Genomic DNA, 15,493 nt, shown 5'->3' on the forward strand with positions numbered 1-15,493 from the left:
GCTGGCAGGTGTGCTCTTCTCACGAGAGGGACCGGACCAACGTCGACACTCAAACTGCTCCACCTGTGCTTCATCAAAGACCTTCAGAAACAGCAGCTCCTCTTCTTTGTGCTTTGGAGGAGGAAGAACTGTCAGGTGGCTGATGTCAGCGCTGCACGCCATGTCTGCACTCTGCCGACGTTCACCATCCGTTAGCGTGACCATCTTGGCCCTGTCAAGTTGGTGCAGTAACTTCAGAATCACCGTCTCCACCATTATGACTGTGAGTGGATGCATCAGACCACTGCTGTCCACCTTAAAGACTGTGACTGGTTACGCTATACAAGTACTTGAAGCCGTCTGGGATCTGTCATCACTAATAAGCAGACCCTTAATGTTTCGTGAATCTGGACTCTAATACAATGTACATAAAACTGACCAGAAATGACATTTTTAACATGGATTTGTACTACCCGTTTTTATTCTAATAAAATAAAATATAACATATTTGATGATCAAGCACAATGTTTGACCAACTGTCAATCTTTTTGGATTTGTGCATGCACACCCTGAACTGTACCTTCTCACCAAATGAGCTCTGACAATAAAAAGGGAAGTTACATGACACTTTATTGCATCAGTTCCACTAATATACTGTACAGTGCCCAACGCAACAGGTTGCTAGGATTCAGTACAGCATCCTTTGTTTATGCCTCCAAACACAAAATGTAAATCTGCTTAAAGCATGTATGGGGGTTACAAAAGTACCTGTAACATTGTTTAGTTTTCAAACCCGTTCACCGGCTCGGCAGGGGAGGAGAGGGGGGTGCAAAAGTCAAGTTCAGGCTTGATTGCAAAAGCAAAAGCAATATTTTAAAACCTGAAGTAAAGAGAAGAATACAAGCAGGGCCTATTTCTTCACTACACAACTGCATGTGTACAACATTTCTTGGGCGTTTGAAACAGACATTTGGATCACACACAGCTGGCATCTGACTTTCTATCTAAATAAACATCTTCAGTATAACAATAGTAGTAGTATAGTAGACATACTGCCATAAAACTGTATCTGCCCCTTTTTAGGCCTTCATACAACACAAGCTACCAGCATCAGTACACGTTTGCCTACAATATAGGATGAACATATAAATATATATGTTTGTTTACAACTGTCATTGTAGAGGTTTTTGGTTTGACAGTATATTTCAAATGACTAACATTCACATTTCAAATCAAAGAGTAACTTCAATATAAGAAAAAAAGAAAGTTAAATATAACAAAAGAAAGAATAGCTACAAATGGTCCCAATATTGCAGTAGTTGTGCTGGCAAGGTGTGGGCTGGGAACTGGGTGCAACTTTTACTTCACGTTAGTAACTTCATCTCACTTTATAGTTTAAACGTAAACCTGCGTTTAAACTATAAACTTATGCTGACCTTAGCAATAAGGTCAGCATACGAACTAAATTGTGTACAGACGGTTTTTAAGTACCGGTATAATGTGCAGAGAATTGTCAAAGCAGAAATAGTGTACGTAACAAAACAATCTCACACCCTGGTGTATGTGGCTTAGTAAACAAGGCCTATTCTCATTAACTGAGCCAAGTTTAAAATACAAAACACTAGGTTTATAGACCAGAACAAGCTTCTATAGCCTACACAGAAAGACTTTAGACAGCAGAGTATAGTAACAAGCTTTTCTTTGAGTAAGCTGTGTCCTCAGAAGAGAGAAACTGAGTCACTGGAAAACTGCGCTACAATTAAGAAGAAGCAATGACCTGTGACTTGGAATGATTTAAGATGGTCGTTTACTTCAACTGTTGAGTAAAGACACTTCAAATGATTAGCTGCCAAAGAAAAAATATCCAAACTAAACTACAAAATCATTGCACTATAGGAAAAAAAAAAAAAAGAGTCAGTAAGGTCTTTTAAAAACAACTTCTGTCATTCAACAGCTTCAATAGCAGCTCCAAGATGCTCCCAGTGTCAGTCGTTAGCTTCACAAACCCAGAGCTTGATGAGGATACGTCATTGCCAGCCCAGACCTCGCCACCACAAACAAAACTGCTTCTCTAACAATAATACGACAATGATGCCAAAGGTTTCTGGGAAAAATAGAAAGTGAGATACAGATACAATGCAACAGTGAGATACACAACTGTTGAGTAAAAGATTGCATTACAAAGAGCCATGATACATAAACGGGACATTTGTTTTCTCTTGGTTTCTGCATACAGACGCTCCTTCGCCATCTGTACGCGTTTGAATGTGCGTCCGCCAGGCTTTTGTTGTTATGTGATGATTGGTGCGGTTCACTCTACGGTCACAGACTTGGCCAGGTTTCTTGGACAGTCCACCTGTATTTAAACAGAGGGAGGTCCTTTACTACATAACAAACAGCAATATAAATGGACAACAAGTAATGAGAGGTTTCAACAGTTGACTGAATGCTACGGTCAAACTATCAAGTACGATTTAGCTGGTGGGTGTGCAACAGAGCTGTGTGCACATAAATGTTTGCTTCTCTGTCAGATCAGCAGCGCTATTTAGTGCGGTACTGAATAGTTGTTGACATAAAAATGTCTAAATCTGTGCACACATCGAGGCGTTTACCTTTAAAGTGACGTCACAAGAGTAAGGATGTTAACATGCTTCGACCCAGAATTAGGTCACTTAGAAGAACTCCTTGCAAAGACACGGAAAGAATGCGGCCTAGAAGGATTTGTGAGGGGTCGGTCGACTGTGGTAATTTGAGGGGGCGGGGCCCTAGCACAGTTTGACCTGTCTGTCACTGACAGACATGGGATCTTTGAAGCTTCTATACGTCGAGGCTATTCCCAAAGTGAAACACCTCACTCTGTTATCAAAGAACCGGGGGTTACGTTAAGTAACCCAAAGTTACTTGTTTGAATGAGTTAGGAACACCGACATTTAAACACTGCAAGCTGTTAATTTCTGGCAGTGGTTGTCAGCAGCTTTGCCATCAGAGCAGTCAAAGCGTACACCGCTTACAATTACACTGAATTGGAAAAAAAGCAATGTTCCTTATGACGTGCAGCACTTTTGGACATTTCACCTCTAAATGTCAAACGTCATTGGGCCACGTGCAGGAACCACTCAAACCAGGAGTCCATAATTATCCTCTTACCTGTAGTGCCATCGATCATTCTAGACTGTTCTGGTGTGAGACGCCTAGTTTTGGAGATATTGGCCATAGAGATGTCTGACTCCTCTCAAATATAATGAGACTATATCGCACTCAAAGCCAAACGCAGACCTTGCCATAAGCACAGGTGGCATTCATCATGTTTACAGATGTTGTCTGAGCTAAGGACTGTTTGCTGAATCCGACGTGGCTCCAGCGGTTGCATTTAACATTCTCTTTGTCATTTTGACAGAAACTGTTGTAAAAATTCCGTTATACTCCATTATTACTCGTCACTTTAATTTTTTTATTATACTAAGATGGAGGCTAAAGATGTATTTAAAGGCGGAGTCTGTGATTTTAATCAAATACACTTTTTGTCAAATTCAGTGAACATCTGGTGACGTTCTGCTAGCTGTCGGTTCTGTGTGAGTAATGATAAAAGATCCGGTGTTCATACACCGTTTTAGTTTTCTTTTTGGAAATGATTACATCTGTCTTGTAATATCATTCGGTAGCGCTCTCAATACTGTACATGTGTGTTTGTAATCATCAATATACAGAACAAGCGTATAGATTGTGTATCTATATGTAGTGATCACAGATGCTCCAAAGCCTCCAGTCCGTCAAAATGACTTCAGACTTTTACATCATTTTTTAAAAACTTCCATCAATGACGGAAAATATTCGGTTAACGCGACCTCTGCGTGGCACACTTACAAGTCCACCGTAATAAAGAAAGAGAAAATTAAGATAATAGGAAAATGCTCTTGCATGAGGTCCATTGTTCTCAACTTGGTCACTCTATTGACTATTTCCCACAGTGACCAGTGTATGTAAACACTGGCAAACTACCGATATTGAAAGCTTTTAGTTACAATGATGAATGCAGATGCAAATGGTGGAGATGTGAGATTTCAGAAACTGATATTTCAGAGCATTTTTTTAGTCTCAAGTGACAGGTGAGCTAATAAATCTCATCTGGTAAAACGGTTGTGATCATCAGTTAGCGCTGAGCCTGAAGGGACAGTACTTACGTCGTAACCTCGGAGGACAGCCAGGTGGAAGGAAAGCAGCTGCAGCGGGATGACGCTCAGGACGCCCTGCAGGCAGTCCACACAGTGAGGCACTTTGATGGTGCGGCTGGAGTTCTTAGCGGTCTCGTAATCGTCCTTGTCACAGATCACGATGGGGCGGCCCTGTAAATCAAACAAAGCAAATCACCTGTCAATTTGGTCCCAAACCTGGATCTCTCTCAGTTGATTTGCACACCTCTTAAACCCACATCTGCCACAGATTACTGACAGCAGTGATGTCACGCTGGAAAGATCCCTCCCTTTGTATTTAATGGAGGTGAAGGATCAGAGGTGTGGCACAGACAAGACTGTGAAAATCATCAAGCGTTCAGGGAGTTCAAAATGCAAATATGGAATTTTTCAAAGGCTCTGAATCACAATAATAGCACAAAAACAACAACAATTGTAAAATCAGAGCTCAAATGAAGTCAATAAGTCAGTTTCCACAACATAATGTTTCATGAGCATTTTAGAGACAGAGTTACAAATCTGCAGGGTCAATCACTTGGGTTCACCACTGCAACAGGATATTTAAGACTATTTCCATAATTTTTCGGGAGGCCGTACGTAGGTCTTACCTGGCGGGCAACAATTTGCTGCAGGGCGTTCTGACATTTGATGTAGGTGTTGTCTCTCATGATGATCATGATGACTGGCATGAGTTTATCCACCAGGGCCAGGGGACCATGTTTCAGCTCTCCAGCCAGGATGCCTTCTGAATGCATGTATGTGATTTCCTTGATTTTCTACACAAGATGAAAAAAAAACAAAAAAAACATGGGTTAAGAAAAGCTATGCTGACGATGTAGTCATGATGTTTTACATTTCAAAAACAGAAAGACAGAGTGCACCTCTGAAGTACAATAGTTTTTGCAGTCTGGTATTACTTGTATAAAGCCCTCCAGAGACACCTGGCAGTTTTAAAACATTGAACGGAAAAACAAAGCTGGTGGAAAAGAAGGTTGCATTTGCTCACCAGTGCTCCTTCCAGGCAGGTAGCATAATGGTAGCCTCTGCCCATGATCAGGACACTCTTCTCTTCGTACAGCTCTGTTGCCAAACTCTGGATCTCATCATCCAAACTAAGGACCTCCTTAATCCGATCTAACAGAAAAACAGATGGGAAGAAGGATTCTTTTTGAAAAGTAGCAAAGAAGAAGCAAAAAACTAAAACTATCACGCAAAATCTTAAAGAAAATACTGTGCGACCATGACACTGTCACGTGCTGGAATATGGTCTCAGACTCATAATGTTGGGAGCGGCAGCGTAGCCAGACATTCCTCATTAGTTTACCATTAAGGACATTTCATCGTATGAATTAGATCTAGAGAAGCACGCCAGAGCCTACAGCCCAAAGCGCTCTCTTCTTCTGATCCCACTCTCATCACTTAGCTTCCTCTTCCAAACAACACAAATAAAACAGGCTTTAAGTGTACTTGATCATTAGTTTCCATCCATTTATATTGTAATCTTACATGTGATCAGAATTAATTTCTCTGAACCAGAATACTTGGGGCTTGATTTACCTGGAAGCACCCTCAGGCCCTGGATTATCTCTCTGCGTCTGGGCTGTACGGAAATCCTGTCATCGCACATCAGCAGTGCAAACATGATGAGGGCCACAAACTGGCTGGTGTAGGCCTGCAGAGCACAGAAAAACAGATTGCATGCGTTATTAAGGTTAGCATTATATTATAACTCCGATGATCCGTGCATGAACGTAGAACGGCCACAACTACCACTGGACATTGCAGCCTTGCTTGTTGTGACCCGATTACTGAAGGATAGAAAACAGAGAGCAGCAACCAGATCCTGATTCAAGCCTCTCTTTTAGTAGAGTTCTTTGAGTCTGTGCTTCTTGTCTCCAGCAAATAATCTGCACCAGATGAGAAATGAAGGAGAGGTGGGTTTTAGTTTCTCGCGAAGCAGCACTAAAATGCATGCAGTTGAGCTCATTCAAGCTAGTGCTGCTCATCCTGGAGAACTGCGTGATAACACAACATCACATCAGAGAGCACAGCCTCTGATCCTTCTGCAAACGTCACTGCTCAAAGCCCCAGCAGTTCGGAGACTGTATGCCTGCCGTCATCACAGCCCACTCCCTCTCTGTTCCTTCATCTGCGAGCACGTTTTGGAGGCCTTCCATGCCCAATTGGGAGATTTAATCAGTGCTCGAGTGAAGCAAAGTCATTTCACAGGACCCTCCAGAGTCAGAAATGGCAGCGTCTAGTGCCAAGAAAATAGCCGTAAAACCTTCACACTGTATTTTTTCCCCCCCTGACAACACGCTAACCACAGTCCCTCAGAACTCGGACAGTCTGTGCTGGCGGGTCAGATGTGGCAACATATGTAATCCACATAGTAAACTGTGGGTTTTTTGGTGTTCTTTTCACCAACTTTTAATGTTTTTCATGCATAACATGCCAACTGTAACCCTGCTAAGATGACCACCCTTGAATCCAGATGAAACAATTCTCTCAAACAGACACAGTTGTGGACTAGAAAACACATTTTGTAACCCTGTAAAAGACACCACTACATCATTAAAAGAAACACTGCTCTCTTTAGTCAGTTGACCTGCCAGAAGGATCTGCCTTTTGATAGCATCAAAGTATTTTGTCTCCACTTATTAAATACATTTTGAATATGATCAGCGGAATTGGAAAAGAGCTTTTTCCGTTTTCCCTCTTTTCCAGTGAACAAAAGCATAATATAAAGAAAGTAGATGCCAAATGGATGAATTTGGAGTCACTTAGCAATTGAGTGCGATATGTGTTCTCCATAGATTTGATGAGCAGGATTGCAGCATTTGGTTGCGTTGGGTGTGGGTGTGTGGCCCAGCCAGCCAAGCAGTAAATGATGGCGTCTCTGAGACGTGCTCCGTGGCTTTGGAGCAACACAAGAGTCCCTGAGCCAAGCCCAAGGGCTGGGCCAGGGAGGGACCTGCTACACTCTCTCTCTCTCTCTCTTCACTAGCTGGGGCTCCACTACTCGGAGTCCAAACTGGCAAAACCTTTGGGTTTTGAGAAGGGAGTGGGGGGAGAGGAAGAAAAACCAAAGATCCAAGCTTTACATGAGTTGAGAATATCAGGCTTTGTCAACTCCCAAAGGGTTCAGAGTGGAGGAAAATGTCAGCTTCCAGGAGGCAGGACCAGACTCACAACAGAGTTTTCATCTGGGTTTCATTCAGTGGGCGTTGAGTTCATTTATGAGATGATGCAACAAATTGGTGTACAGTTTCTTCAAACTGGGTATATAAAAAGGTCAGTTCACCCAAAACATAAGTATGTTTCCTCTTAACCAGGTGCCATCTATCAATGCAAATATTTATGGTGGGATTTGACATGAGGTGCACCTCCTAACTCATGGGCCGGTGCTTGTGACCAGAGAAATTGTTTTTGTTTTTCTCAACTGAGCAATAAGTTAGAAAAATCTGCTAATGTTCATATAAATGTGTGCTAGCTGTTTACATCCCATTGAATTGTCACCAAGTAGTCTGTCCAAAGGTATTGGCAATCGTCCCTCAGGGACAAGTTAGCCAATTGGCAGGTGAGCAATCAAAACTAGGGCTGAACTAATGATCTTTTTCCTGAGGTGAGGTCTTCATAGTGCTATTTTTATCTCACCAAAAGTTATTCAATGTATGATTACAGAATAGAAAGAAAACAAGCACATTAGCATTTGAGAAGCTGGAACCAATAAGAGGAAAATAATAATATTATTGCATTTTGTGTGACCTAACCCTTTATTTGAAGAAAGCATGTTTGTAGGCACTGTAGACATTTCTCAGATAACACAGCTTGCCGGTATCCATAAGAAACAGGCTCACCTTGGTGCTGGCTACTCCGATCTCCGGCCCGGCATTGATGTGGACTCCGCAGTCGGTCTCCCTGGAGATGGAGCTTCCCACTGTGTTGGTGATGCCCACAGTCAGAGCTCCTCTCTCCTTACAGTAGCGCAGCGCCATGAGGCTATCAGCCGTCTCCCCTGGAAAATTGTCAGTAATAGAAAAACATAGCAGTTCATGAAATCTAACAGTTCGGACGGTAAAATATTGCTGATTTATTAGTTTGTTCGGAAATGGGTTTTGCACCACATGGGACTGATTTGAAACAGCCGCACAGATTCAACTGTACAGCACAAGTTTGACTCTGCAGAGACCAAACTCAAGATGAACACAAAAAGAGATGAATTGGCAAACACCAGAGTGTCATCCAGGGATGGAAAGTGGAAACATAACACCGGCCACCCCACCTGATTGGCTAATGAAGAAGCAGACGTCGTCTCGGAAGACGGGAGTGTTCCTGTCCAGAAAGTCACTGGACAGCTCCACCATGACAGGCAGCTCGGTCAGCTCCTCCAGCACCTGGCGGGTCTGGGACAGTAACAGAGCACTGTTCAGCATCATTGTGTTAGATCAAGTCAGTGGAGCTCAGAGCAGAGAACCTCACACCTGTGTCCACAATACAGTCATGACGTACTGGTCTGATGGATTCAATATGGATGGCAAGACAGACATGTTTCCATTATGTCCATTTGGTGAGGTGGCTACTCACCGCTACTCCTGCATGGTAGCTGGTTCCACAGGCAATAAGGATGAGTCGTCGACACCTCTGGATCTCTTTGATGTGGTCCTTCAGGCCACCCAGTGTCACTGAAAAGCAAAACAGCTAACTAATCATTCTGCTCCATTAGTTTACACCTCATTAAAAAAAAAAAGACAAAAAGAGGAAGTGAGAATGTTTTAAGAAGATAATCGCTGATAATTCACTTTAGGAATTTAGCTTTTTTTACATGTATGTAGATCAGTAAAATCTACTCAAGCACAATGAGAAATGTAATAAATGTTATATTGGCTACAAACTCAACTTCTCTTGTTTTAAAAGTATGATTGTTATGATATGCAGGAAACCAGAATGATCAATGTGTTCATGCATGCGTTTGAGAAGAAAACCGTGCGTTTATAGATGTTTTATTACATCAGTGGCCACTGAGAAGACTGACCTGTGTTGTCGTCGAAGTTGATTCTCCCCCTCATTGTATTGACCACAGACTCCGGCTGCTCAAAGATCTCCTTCTGCATGAAGGAGCTGAAGTTGCCTGTGGAGGGAGGATCAGAAGTCAGGGGAACATTTACAACACTAACGTAAATGCCTCTTAAGAACACGGTGATGGACTTTTTATGAAGTGTGCCGTTTGAGACGGTGTGTTGACACACATTAAGTGCATGAAAACACAAACCACAAGCTTCTGGAGAAGCAAAAAGATCTTTACAATGTTTTTACTAATAAATCAGGCTATCCTGGAAATGTAGGGAGTTACTTTCTTTTTGTTGCTATATTATCATATTCAGAGCCACAGTGAGAGGGAGAGGAGTGTTTTTACATACAAAATAAACTGACACACCAAAACATGAGTGTTTTTGCTGACAGCAATTTAGGTCATGCAAATTAGGTTATTCAGCAGAAACTGAAACAGAGGAGAGAGGCCGAGTAATGACAGGTCCACAAAGGAATGTCGAGAGCAGCCAATATCAGCTTACATCTGCCCTCTGCTGGACGACTGAGAAATACAAAAGTTCACATTTTTTATTGTGTCCTTCAGCTTTATGAGTGTTCACATCCATATTGGATGAACAGTGCAAGGCATGACTCGCTTTTTAATCAAAGTTTCCCACTTTAACATCATAGCAGCAACAATTGTAATGTTATCAATACATTTTAGTCCCCGTTAGAGCTGCAACAATTAGCTGTTTGCTGTTTCCAGCTTCTGGCATATGGTGGTACTTTTTGTTATATGATAGTTTTTTGACTGTTGCTCTCAGCAGGTCAATATCAAAAATAGTGTAACAATAATAATAATAATAATAATAATAATAATAATGAAAATGAGTAGTTTGACACTTTAGGAAATGATTTTATTTGCTTTCTATACTAAAGTTAAGTGAAAGGATCGATACCTTGGTTATGTCTGTAGGGTATATAGCTAACAGCCAGTTAACTTGACAAAGAGACTGGAAACAGGAGTCTGACCCTCTCAGTAACACAATCCACGTTCCACAACCTTTAAGTCCCTGTCACGAAATAGTCCCGTATGAGATTTGAGACATGAGAGTTAATCCTTCACACAACTCACGACAAGAAAGCAATTAAGCATATTTCTCCAAAATGTGGAAACATCCCTTTGGGGAACTCTATCTGAAAAGTGTCACAATCCCTACACCGTTCATCTGATGTAAATTGAAATATTCTAAAACTAAAATTCAGACTTAAAGCTCGTTACCCTTTGTTTGATTTAAAATCCTATGTGCACGAGTACAAAGCTAAAAGTGTTTCACTGGTCTACTAGATACTGACTGCAATATTTATCACCTCGGTCTCAGAGAGGGAAGGTGAGGCTAATAAACCTGTAACTCAGTCGTCATTTTAATGACAGAGGCTTCCCTGGGGGTGCAATGGACCCAGAAGGGTTGTAACTAGCTGGATGATAACAAGGATGGCCTTAGAGCTGTCTCCTATTAAGACGTACGCAGTAATAACAGGGTTCGGGACAAAATGACAAGGCAGTTCAACAATGACTTATTTGCAAATTTGTGCAGGGGAAACGTATGATGGGGAGAAAATGAATAGATCAAAGGCCGACCTTCCACTCACCCTTCATGATCTGCTGCAGCTCCATCTGCAGGGTTTGGATGGCGCGAGCTGGATAGTCTCCTGCCGTGCGCTTTATCCTATGGATGGACAGCCGGCCTTCCACCACGGCAGCCACATCATCGTCCTCCAGGAAGATCACCCTGTTTGTGTGCTCAATCACTGCACTGTAGAGACGAGAGAGACAGACCACAAAGAGTTTTACAGCACCCTTCACCCGGACCTCGCTGACTTCGTGCTCGCTGCGACTTGTCACTGTGCAGGAAGCAACGGGGCCCCCCCTTCTCCTGGAGCGACTGTCAACTGGGGTGGACCGTCCTCAGTGCGTGTCTGAGGCGATGTCTGCAACTCGCCAGACCAGTGTTGAAACACAGACCCAGTCATGTTTACCATGCTTTCTGGGTGTTTAAATTGTTTACAGGACAATTTCTTCATAGATCTAGCCTCTAAAATAAAATTACGACTCGACAAGTCGACGGAGGGATCACCAACGGATGATTCGCGTCATCATCATTTCAGGGGGCAGCCCTTACACTGCACAGATGAAGGTGAGACACATGGAATATCTTTGGATGCAGAGATACAGGTATCAGCTCACCTTGCATCAGAGGCAAAGTAGTACTCCACAGCTTTCTCATCCACAGGGAACAAGCAGGTGTCCTGGTCCAGCCTGGGTAGGGCGCTGCAGCCCTTCTTGTCTTTAGCGGCTGAGGGTAAAAAAGAAAAACCGGCCTCAGTCACACTTCTGCATCAAACATGGCGAAAAGCAGACTGAAGTTTGAACTTACTGGAGCTGTAGAGCACAGGAATATGATCCGAGGACAGCTTGTGATCACTCCGCACTCCTATCAGCAGGGGACTTCCCCTCCTGCACAGCAACATCTCTATGAACCAACAGTACTTAACAACAATAACCAACAACAGTTTGACAGCATCAGTAAGAGTGTACCTTGTGCCAACCGCCTCTCCAGGGTAGTGGACACTTTTGAAGACCAGGGCAAACGATCCTTCCTGGCAGGTGGAAGAACAAACTCATCAGACAGGCTCTTTTATCTGCTGGTCACTTCAGGAGCTGTAGTGTGCATGAGTAGATCCTTACCAGCAGCCGAGTCACCTGTTCCACCAGCGTAGCGAAACTGATGTCATTGTTCTCCCGGTTGTCAAACATGTACTTCACCAGCTTGGCGATGGTCTCCGTGTCAGTCTCTGATTCAAAGTCGTAGCCTTTGCCCTCCTGCGGAGACGGAAAGAGAGTTAATCCTGTCAGAGGGATGAAAAAGTGTCTGGAATACCGTAGTTTATGATGATTTGCTCACCAAGAATTTCCTCAGGTCTTTGTAGTTGGTGATAATTCCATTGTGAATGACAATGAACTCTGCAGACCAGAAAGATTATGAGAAACTTTAAGATATCAAGATACCTGCAACCAGATCAGAAAAGTGAGCCGTGTGGCTGTGTGCAGCGAGTTAGCTTTGCATCTCTAAACACAACTGACCATTGCTCTTGTCAGAGCGATGTGGATGGCTGTTGACTGGGCTTGGTGCACCGTGGGTAGCCCAGCGGGTGTGAGCGATGCCGAGATGAACATCAAACTCCACATCCATGTCGATTTCTTGCTGCTCTAAAGGCCAACACCAATATTCAGTATCCCGCAGTACACAAAACGCCTCAAATCCACAAGGCATCATTTGGTAATTGTTGATTCATGGCTTACTGTTGATCTCCTCATCAAGAGCCTTCACTTTTCCACGTTGCTTGATCAGTTGAATGGACTTTGCATTCGACTCCCAGTCCTTGCCATTGCCACCATCTATTCCCACACCTAACAAAATACAATTAAACAACAACAATTGCATGAGAATTACAGTGATCACAAGTCCTTCAAGAAATACATATTATGGTGCCATTACGTCCTGTTTTTGTTGTCTAATGTCATTTGAAAACAGAATTTCAACATAACACGCTGCTACAATTTACCAATACGTGGAAAAAAACCTTTAAGACTTCACATAGTGAATTGACTCCATTAGTGGTGCAGTAAGTCTAACCCAGCAACAGGATAATGGCTGTTCAATTATTCACAAAGCTTTGTGTTCCTAATTAAAAAATAAATGACACATCAAGTGTGACTGATAAGACGATTCTAATGCAGCATTAATGTAATGCTGCAGACACCATCAGCAAATTGGTGGCATTATCGGAATAACTGTCCTGCAGGCAGACAATGAAGAGACAGTCAAGGAAATAGGCAAGATAAAAAAAAAATAAAATAAAGTGTGTGTTGTTGATAAGAGCCATCTCTCTCACCAGCTGAGTCGTAGCCTCTGTACTCCAGACGGTGCAGACCTTTGAGGAGGATCTCAAGGATCTCACGGCGAGTCCTCGGCACATGGTAGTTGAGATAGGCAAAGATTCCTGGGAAGAGGAAAGAACAACATCTTTAAGAGTCAGAGCTGCGTTTCTATATAAAGAAGTTCTGCCCTCTAAAATAGACCTTTTTGTTAATTACGTCTTCCTTTAAAAAGTATTCTTAGAAGTGCAGCTGAAAGCAAAGACTGTTTGACATGCCTGAAATTATGCATATTTTGATTGCCAATCATGATTTGACAGAAGATAATCACAGTGGATAATCTGTGGGCTACCGTCATTACATCATTCTTGGAATTGTTTATCTGTACAAATGCATTTTGTAAAACCAAAACATGACAGTCCTACCATCTCAGAATAATTCCACCCGAAGTCGATACATAATCATATTTACACTAATATGAGAATGAAGATGTAAAGGTTGAAACCAACGATGATATAATGAGATTCCTTAAGATGTGACGAAGTGGGATAAGCATTACCAAGGGATATCAGCCTCAACTATTTACTAGACTAGAAGTCAAAACCTCCATTGTGCACATGAAATCAGTCTTACAGGAGCCCTGAGAAAAACAATTTCAGTCTGGGCAGGGCCAGCTTAAAGACAATAGGTGCAGCATATCAAGACTAGGTGTTCTGCAAGCTGATATCTCATGCCTCGGGAGTGTCACAGCAACACAAGAAATCTCATTCAAGAGGTAAATGTCCCAGATACTTATACAACTATGACATGTGATTTTAAGATGTTTGCAGTCTGTAAATCTGACTTACATTTTTCCATGTACAATTATGAAACTGACTTAAACACTATTATGCTACAACCATCAAGACATAAGCATTTCAATGACACAGTTCAGCAATGATCAGCAGTCTGCCCTGCACAGATATGCATTACACACTTTCTCCAGCGAATTGCTTACAATGACAGCAGTGTAATTAGCCAAAGGGAGGCATTAACAGATATATGCAAATATAGAGCCAGAGAGGGTCGTCTGGTTCAACAGAGCATTCATTCAGAATGTTGAGGGAAAGAAAGCAGGGAGAAGAAAATCGCAAAGGAAAAGTGTCGGAGCAGGCAGGCAAAAATCATACCAAAAGTTGCTTGAGAAATGGGTTTAACAAGAGTAAAACGAACCCATGCTTCTTATAATAGAGACGCATTTGTTTTTACATCCTGAGAATAACTGTCAGTCTATCTGTAATAAGTGTAAACAGAGTGTAGTGACAGTGATAGGAGACAGAGAGGTGTCAGCTATAAGACCAGACCATGTGGGACACATACGAGCAGAGCATCTCAGTTAATTGTCCCCAACTGATCGTGACAAAGGGAATCATTTTCCAGGTTCATTCAATAAAAGTTAAACGTAAGTGCACGAGTGTTACATCATGCATCAAGGGCACTTATTTTCACGCTTTAATTTTTAAAACACACAAAGTATTAACGACTTAAAACGAATTAACACCCAATGGCAATATTGACTCACAGCTAGTCCGAACATTTAACGCTAAACCAACACATCTGAGTGACAGAGGTTTGGTGGAAGGTAGAAAGTTACACGACGGACGTGAGACGATGGTCCCCACACACCACGGAAGCTGCGTTAGCAGGAAGAAGCATTAGTACCATTACTCCTAGATGTGCGAACAGTGCGTAACACTGTTAACTTAAAATACACATAAAGAAGGAACGTTAACGTTACGGGGAAACATAAAACAGTGACTGCTTTATAATTGGCTAGCTAACAGCATCAGCAGCACCAGCTCATGTTAGCTAACTCAGGTTAGCCACCCCTAGCTAACTTCAACTGACTAACGCTAGCTCCTTTAGCCTAACGATGCTAGCTGTACTTCAGACTGCTGTTCCGGTAAATGTGGAATAAGCTACTGGTACTTCCAAATGAACATACATGTAAAATGTATTCAGTACTCACCACACATGTCTACAGTTACAGCTGCTCGGGTAGCCTGTCAGATGTAAACCTCACCTCCTCTGCTTTCACTGACTCAGAGCCAACTGCCGTCTTCCATGGCGTATTCTGATTGGTCGAGCGGCCTGTCAGTCACGTCACGCCTCTCACTTTACACATTCGGCTTCATTCGCCAGAACTGGAAGTTCGACGCAGGCAGCAGTCTTGACGTGGCATAAACATGCAGATGCGTAGACAGGACAGCCAGCTGACCCTGCGGCTATTGAGCACAACCTTAAGTCAACATTACTAAACAATGACAGGCCTGTGCGCCCTGCCAACTGCAAATACATGTGAAATCTATGCAAC

General features: G+C 42.5%; 1 protein-coding gene across 1 annotated transcript; it reads right to left on the bottom strand.

Annotated features, from left to right (window-relative positions):
- Window positions 1-591: 591 nt before the first annotated feature.
- Window positions 592-15,227, bottom strand: LOC306697854 (glutamine--fructose-6-phosphate aminotransferase [isomerizing] 1). The gene is made up of 19 exons (XM_079161930.1): window positions 15,149-15,227; window positions 13,158-13,265; window positions 12,565-12,672; window positions 12,346-12,471; window positions 12,167-12,225; window positions 11,950-12,084; window positions 11,800-11,861; window positions 11,639-11,718; window positions 11,449-11,557; window positions 10,854-11,017; window positions 9,205-9,300; window positions 8,757-8,854; window positions 8,455-8,575; window positions 8,030-8,187; window positions 5,727-5,841; window positions 5,176-5,303; window positions 4,778-4,945; window positions 4,161-4,322; window positions 592-2,335 (listed from the first exon to the last, which is right to left on the bottom strand). The coding sequence occupies exons 1-19, from the start codon at window positions 15,153-15,155 to the stop codon at window positions 2,291-2,293; spliced, it is 2,049 nt and encodes a 682-aa protein (XP_079018056.1). The 5' UTR covers window positions 15,156-15,227; the 3' UTR covers window positions 592-2,290.
- Between the last annotated feature and the right edge of the window lie 266 nt (window positions 15,228-15,493).

The sequence above is a fragment of the Pholis gunnellus genome, assembly GCF_910591455.1.
Source record: "Pholis gunnellus genome assembly, chromosome: 6".
Classification (NCBI taxonomy): domain Eukaryota; kingdom Metazoa; phylum Chordata; class Actinopteri; order Perciformes; family Pholidae; genus Pholis; species Pholis gunnellus.